The following is a 7,862-nucleotide window of genomic DNA, read 5'->3' as shown; positions in this document are numbered from 1 at the left end:
AGGGAGCAGGATCAGAAGCAGAGCAACTGGGGCTCAAACTGGTGCTCAGACATGGGATGTTAGCATCCCAAACACCACCTGCTTAACCCACTATACCACAAAGCCAGCCCTGGCCGCAATTCTTAAAACCAGGTTAGCCACATGAGTTTATTTTTTTGGCAATAAACAATCCTTCTGAGATTTTCAGTGGTGAATTTATTCATTGGTTTATAAAGTGAATTTAGGACTGCTTTGTCAACACTGACCTGCACACAAGGCCCCTGACAACTTTTTCTTTGCTTTTCTCCCAACAACTCCTGCTCCCCCGCCCCCCGGGGTTGGTGGGACCATTGTATATGATGTGTCCAGACTGCTAAGCAACAAAGTAGTGAAAATGCCCTGAAGTCAACCTCAGTCCTTCTGTAGTTCCTTTTCTCGGCTTAGGGGAGATGAGGTTAACCAAGAACAAGACAGCCTCCAGCAACAAATCAGCGCCACGGCTGCGCAATTGTGACATAGGGAGAGTAACCGCCAATCAGAGAGGAGGTCCGGCAGCCTGACTGTGACCTGTCCCTATAAATACGAGTGCCCCCACATTCCTTCCTCCTCTCCCTTCGTACCTGCCAAGGGGAACACCACCTGCCATGGCCAGATCCAACATCAGAAAGTACAAGTACTCCAGAGGATGTCTAATCCCCATCTCCAGAAAGAAATCACATTGCAGCTGCGATTCTGGCCATAGAAACTATTCTCTCTATGTGAAGAGGGTCCTGAAGGAGGTTGTTCCCCATAAGCGCATGTCATCTTGCACCTTGGAGGTCATGAACACCTTGATCAACCACATGTTCGAGCGCATTGCCGTGGAAGCCTGCAACATGATGTATTTCAGAAACCGCTGCACCCTCACCCCGGAAGACATCCAGAAGGCAGTGTATTTGCTGTTGCCTGGGAAACTAGGCAAGCACGCGGTGACTTTTGGGAGCGAAGCGGTCCACAGATTCTTCCACTACTAACCTCCATGTATCAGCAGAAAAGTAAATGAGGCTTACTACCCAAATGATCACCTCCATGTCAAATTCCCTTTTCTTTTTCACAGCATAGCAGTGTTTCCTGGTATTTTCGTATCTTTCTGATTTCTAGATTTCTTCTTTCTAAGATTATTTTCTTGCTATTTTGCCTTTTGAGGACCTGGGTTTTCCTGACACCTACTCCCCTGCCTTGACTCCTGTCAGAAACTGTTTTTCCTATGGATGTGCAAAGCTTGTTACATAAATTCAATACATATTACATCGTAAAGGTGTTGTTAACTGCGTGCAGGACCGTAAGATCTAGCTACTCAGTCACGCTGGCTTCCAGTTGATGAACACACATATCTTCATTCAGAAGTTGACCAACACAGATAAATTCTCATCAAGAAGCATTTTCTAGAGTAAATGGCATTCAACTGATTTGGTTATTAATGAATTTGTATTCAGCATGTTAGTTATTTCTGGTTTGCTTTAATTCTTACATTCTGAATGTCAACCAGCTCAATTCACATCCCTGTAAATTTTATCTTTGTGTTTTGGGTCACTGAGATTAATTGCCTTACTTTTTTAAAAAACATGTATTTATTTATGTGAAAGGCAGAGTTACAGAGAGACAGGGCACGGAGAGAGAAAGAGAGAGTTCTTCCATCTGCTGGTTCACTCCCCAGATGGCCGCAATGGCTGTAGCTAGGCCGATCTGAAGCCAGGAGCCAGGAGCTTCTTCCAGGTCTCCCACGTAGGTGCAAGAGCCCAAGGACTTTGGGCCATCTTCTGCTGCTTTCCCAGGACATTAGCAGAGAACTGGATTGGAAGTGGAGCAGCCGGGGCTTGAACTGACGCCCATATGGGACACCGGTGCTGCAGGTGGAGGCTTAACCTACTACGTCACTACGCCACCAGCCCCAGTTGTCCTAGATTTTTAATGTGAGAACAACACTCAGGGGCCCACCACCCACTCTATGAACTTCAAGAACTTCCCAAAAGTCACTGAAGATCTTTCCCAGTCCCATCTCCCTATTATCCTAAGTTTTATTTCTTCCCAATTCCTCGGTTTTCCATATGCTACCAATGTATGTGTCTCAAAAATAAGGCTTAATTTTGCTTATGTTATAAGGAAGGGTCACTACCTATGTTCTTCTGGGCCCGGCATGATTCTCTTAACATTGTTTCTAAGATTTGCATCTGTTCATGTATATGCAGCTCTGGTGTGTTGTTGTTATTGTCTGCTCTAGAGGGTTCCTGGGAATGAAGAGACCACAGGGTGTTTATCCATCCCATCAATGGAAGGGTGGGTTGTTGTCAGTTCTCAACCACTATGAATAATGCTGCTATAAGGAGCGCTGTAACCAAAGCTGTAACATGTAGCACTTGGTATGTCCTCAGTACTCTACATCTGTTAACCCACTTTTTAAAAAGATTTATTTATTTATTTATTTGAAAGTTAGAGATACAAAGAGATACACTCCCCAGATGGCTGCCACAGCCTGGGCTGGGCCAAGCTAAAGCCAGGAGCCAGGAGCTTCTTCTGGGTCTCCCATGCGGGTGCAGTGGCCCAAGGACTTGGGCCATCTTCTACTGCTTTCCCAGGCCGCAGCAGAGAGCTGGATCAGAAGTGGAGCAGCCAGGACACAAACTGGTGCCCATATGGGATGCTGGCTCTGCAGACAGTGGCTTTACCCAGTACACCACAATGTCAGCCCCTATTAACCCATTTAATCCCCATAACAAGGAAAACAGGGCACAGAGAACTAAGTGATTTGTCTGGGGTCACACAGCTATATAAGTGGCAAAGCTGCAATTTGCTGAGTTCCCCACAGTTGGCAATGGATCCTGTGCTACATGCTGCAGAAATTCTTAGACACATGAGGGTACTTCAAAGAGTATGCTTGTTTATTTATTTGTTTATGTGAAAGGCAGAGTGACAAGAAAGAGAAAGGGAAAGAAAGCTCTTCCATCTGCTGGTTCACTCCCCAGACGGCTTCAATACCTGGGGCTGGGCCAGGTCAAAGCCAGGAGCCAGCAACTCCATCCAGGTCTCCCACATGGTTGGCAGGGGTCCAAGTATTTGAGCTATCATTCGCTGCCTTCTCAGGCACATTAGCAGGGAGCTGGATCAGAAGCAGAGCAGCCAGGACTTGAACTAGCGCTCTGATACAGCATCCCAGCATCCCAAGTGGAGGCTTAAAATGCTGTGCCACACCACCAACCCCACCACGCATTGCTTTTTCATAATACACATTTTCCATCAAGGTTGTGAAAACATCTCTCATTTCCCAGTACACATAAGGATGTTGCCAGGAAAAATACCTAAGAGTGCAACTGCAGGTCAGTAATAGCTCACATTCAATTTTACTAGATAATGCTGGATTATCTTTCAAGTGTGTCAATTTCTGTTTGTAATAGGTGAGAGTAGTTTAGGTTTCTCTGGTTACAGGGAATACAGACATTTGCGCAAGCAGGAAGTGATTTGGGGTATGAACGAACTGCAATGGGAACAGAGGCTAAGTCTGTTTCTTCTGGGGTCTGGAGGCTTCCTTGTCAGTTTCAGGAAGTAGATCCAACACAATCTGCTCCTCCTACTGGAGTCAGGGCCAGGCAGAGGTTGCTGTCACCACCCTAAAGATTGGCTGATCTTAACCAGGTGCCCGCTTCTGCCCATGGGCTTCAGCTTGGTGGCAGAAGGGCCTCTGGTCTACCAGGGTCAGCAAGTTACAACCTGTAGGTCAAATTTGCAGAAAAGCAAATTACAGCTGTTTTTGTGTGTGACCCCACAAGCTAAGAATCTTTTCATACTTTTATAGTTTTTTTAATAATAATATTCAGTAGTCCTCCAGCAGCCCACAGAGCCTACAATGTTCACTACGAGGTTGTTTACAGAGAAAGATCGCAGATCCCCATGCTTGAAGGGCAGGGTCTGTGAAAGGCAGGTTTTCTGGGGCTTTGGCCAATTCAGTTCAGTTCAAAAACATGGAAAGTTCATAGCTGGTTTTTCAAATCATTGAAATAAGGCTGGGAAATACAAATGGTCCTCAACAGCGGTGGCGATGCTCTGTTAGGGACTCGGTGCTGAGACTGCAGGAAGAGAGCGAGGCAGGGCTCCATGTGCTGTTCTGGGTGCTTTGGTGCACATTTTAAAACTTTTTTAAAAACGTAATTGGTTTTATGTATCTCAAAGTTAAAGAGAGAGAGGAGAGAGAAAAAAAATTCACTCTCCAAAAACTGCAACAGTCAGAGCCAGGAGCCAGGAATTCATCCAGGTTTCCCACTGGGTGATGGGGCCCCAAATACTTTGAGCCATCACCTGCTGCCTCCCAACAAGAAGCTGAATTGGAAGCGGAGCCAGGACTCAAACCCAGGCGCTCTGATATGGGACGCAGTGGTCCAAGTGGCATCTCAACCACTGTGCCAGCTGCCCACCTGGTACACACGTCTTGAAGCCTCCTGAAAAAAAAATTTCAAAATAAGACCAAGATTTGGGGAAAACATCTCTGAAATTGACTTCAAATCAGATTGTATAAATGCGTGTATGTGAAAGTAACTATGTAAAATATGTAACCATGTGTTACTGGGGTAAAATTTGCTATTTTAATCATTTGTAAGTGGACAGGCAGTTCAGGAAGGTTAAAAGCATCCACGATGTTGTGTAACCATCACCAGCATCCAGATAGAAGCTTTTCATCTTCCCAAATGGAAACCACACCCATTAAATATGAACTTTCCAGGCTCCCCTTGCACCAGCCCCTGGAAATCACCATTCTACTTTTTTACCTTCCTGAATTTAACAACCTCATATAAATGGAATCACACAGTACTTTTTTTTAAAGATTATTTATTTATTTATTTGACAGGTAGAGTTACAGACAGTGAGAGGGAGAGATAGAGCTCTTCCTTCTGTTGGTTCACCCCTCCAAATGGCCACAATGGCCAGAGCTACACCGATCTGAAGCCAGGAGCCAGGAGCTTCTTCCTGGTCTCCCACGTGGGTGCAGGGGCCCAAGGGCTTGGGCCATCTTCTACTGCTATCCCAGGCCATAATAGAGAGCTGGATTGGAAGAGAACAGCTGGGACTAGAACCAGCGTCCATATGGGATGCCGGCACTGCAAGCAGAGGATTAACCTACTGCACCATGGCACCAGCCCCCAGTAATTTTTTTTTTTCTTTGAGAGAGAGGGAGGGAAATGTCCTCTGTAGTCCTTTGACCATTTTTAAAATCCACTTGTTTGGTCTTTTATTATTGAGTTGTAGCTTTTCACACATTGTTGCTCTTCATCCTTCCCAGTTACATGATGTACAAATGTTGATCTCCCATTCCTGGGTTTGCCTTCTCATTTGTGCAGCGTGTTCTTCAGCACCCAAAATTAGTCATGTTGATGACATCCGATTTCTCTATTTTGTTCTTAGTTTTCTGTGCCTTCAGAGTCATATTTGAATACTTTTTAGTGCTCCTTTGTGTAAAATTATGTGCAACAACCTTAATAATATGAGGGAAAGGGAAAGGTCAAAATTATCCCAACACATCTTTTTTACATCAATAAGGCCATTTTGCCAACTTTCTTTTTTTAAAAAAAAAATTGTCCATTTCATCTATCTGAAAGGTAGAAAGACAAAGACAGAGATCTCTCCTCTGCTAGTTGACTCTCCAAGTGCTCACAACCGCCAGGCCAAAGGCAGGAGCCAGGAACTCCACCTGGGTCTCCCACATGGGTGGTGGGGCCCATGCACATGGGCCATCTTCTGTTGCCTCCCAGGATGCACATTTTTTTTTAAGATTTATTTATTTTATTTGAAAGTCAGAGTTACGCAGAGAGAGAAGGAGAGGCAGAGAGAGAGAGAGAGGTCTTCCATCTGCTGGTTCACTCCCCACATGGCTGCAACAGCCAGAACTGCGCTGATCCAAAGCCAGGAGCCTGGACCCTTTCCCAGTCTTCCACACTGGTGCAGGGACCCAAGCATTTGGGCCGTCTTCTGCTGCTTTCCCAGGACATAGCAGAGAGATGGATTGGAAGTGGAGCAGCCAGGACTCAAACCAGTGCCCATTTGGGATGCCGGCACTGCAGGCGCAGCTTCACCCAGTTCGCCACAGTGCCGGCCCCCAGGATGCACAGTAGTAGGGAGCTGGATCCGAAGCGGAGCAGCCAGGACACCAACCAGCACTCTAACATGGGATGTATGTCCCCTTGGTGGCTCAATGTGCTGCACCACAACTCCTGTCCCTTATCAACTCTTTTCCTGGTCCTGGGTTCTGGCAAGCTGAGACCATGAAATGGCAAAGACGAGCAGCATGGGCTGGTGGTGATCTTCTTACACGCTGACCCCTTATCAGAGATAGGACTCAGTGTTTTAGTTGAGCCCTGGGCTACCCAGGACCAAGACTGTATTTCCAAACCTTCCTTTGACCTACAATGTGGGTGTGTCCTACAAACAGAAAGGTACCATCAACCCTCTCTTTCCGTAGGTTTCACATCTAGTCAACTGGATTCCAACGGAAATTACAGTATTCAAAAAAAAAAATATCTCTGTACTAAATTTGCAAACTTACTTTCCTGTCATTATTCCCTAAACAATAATGTATAACAACAGTTTGTACAGTATTTACATTATCTTAGGTATCATAAGTAAACTAGAGATGAGTGTGTAGTGTATTAAAGTATATGGGAGGATGTGCATAGATTATATGCAAATATTAAGCCATTTTTTCAAAAATTTATTAATTGATCTGAAAGAGTGACAGAGAGAGAGAGAGGTCTTCCATTCGCTGGTTCACTCCCCAAATGGCTGTAATGACCAAGGCTGGGCCAGGACGAAGTCAGGAGCCAGCAGCTTCTTCTGGGTCTCCCACATTGATGCAGGGACCCAATCACTTGGGACATCTTCCGTTGCTTTCCCAGGTACATTGGCAGGGAGCTGGAGCAGAAGTGGGGCAGGAGGGACTTGAGCCAGTGCCCATGTGAGATGCCAGCACTGCAGGCCATGGCTTTACCTGCTGTGCCACAGCACCAGCCCCAGTACTAAGCCATTTTATGTAAGGGACTTGAGTGTCTGCAGATTTGGGTATCTTGAACCATTCCCCACAGATACTGAGGAACAACTGAGAACGCAACTTCTAAGAAGTGTCCTCCAATAAGAGAACAGTGCTCTTCTCCCTACTCACGCTCCCTCCTGGCTGGACTGGGGATGCGAAGGCTGGATCTGGAGCAGCCATGGTAAGCCAGGAGCTGAAACCTGCCGTTAAAGATGGTGGAGCCGCAGAAGGGAGAGAACTTGGCCCCTGATGGCTGAATTGCCTTCCCATCCCAGGACGGTCTGTGTTTACGTGACAGAGAAATAAACTTTAACTTATTTAAGCCGCTGTTGTTTTGAGCTTCTATAATTCAAAGCCAAACCTAATTCTAACAGAGACATTCAGAAGATTATTCACTGCTGCACAATGCAGTTAGTCCCAAAATGATTCTGCACTTATCCAATAAAAGCGCGCTAATCTAGAAATGCAGGGTGATGAATGTCTTGTGGATTTGCCAGATGACGTTGCTGTAAAATGAAATCTTGTGCCATTTCACAGCCCTTTCTTGGGGATCTGTAATGCAGATGGCAAGCTCCTGTTTGTTCGTCGCCTGTTGAGTCCACAATGCAATTTTAAAGCATTATTTATAATACGGAAACAAAGGAGAGATCCAGAGAAGGTAAGAAACGAAACCAACACCACTGGAACTAGTGCCACATAATATGTTAAGAGATGTCTTACACCGAGAGAGAGAAGGACAATGCTGACGGGGCGATACCCTTCTCTACGTTCAGACACGTTTCCTTGGAAATAATGTTATCCTTTATATCATACATGTGCTGCAGTTCCTCAC

At 45.7% G+C, this 7,862-nt stretch overlaps 1 protein-coding gene across 1 annotated transcript; it reads left to right on the top strand.

Moving 5' to 3' along the window:
* The first annotated feature begins 623 nt into the window (after window positions 1–623).
* Window positions 624–992, top strand: LOC100342662 (histone H2B subacrosomal variant). The gene has a single exon (XM_002721120.5). The coding sequence runs from the start codon at window positions 624–626 to the stop codon at window positions 990–992; it is 369 nt and encodes a 122-aa protein (XP_002721166.2).
* Window positions 993–7,862: the final 6,870 nt, after the last annotated feature.

This window comes from Oryctolagus cuniculus, chromosome 14 (assembly GCF_964237555.1).
Source record: "Oryctolagus cuniculus chromosome 14, mOryCun1.1, whole genome shotgun sequence".
NCBI lineage: Eukaryota > Metazoa > Chordata > Mammalia > Lagomorpha > Leporidae > Oryctolagus > Oryctolagus cuniculus.
Note: the sequence above shows the minus strand (reverse complement) of the source record. Positions and strands in the feature narration are given on the sequence as shown.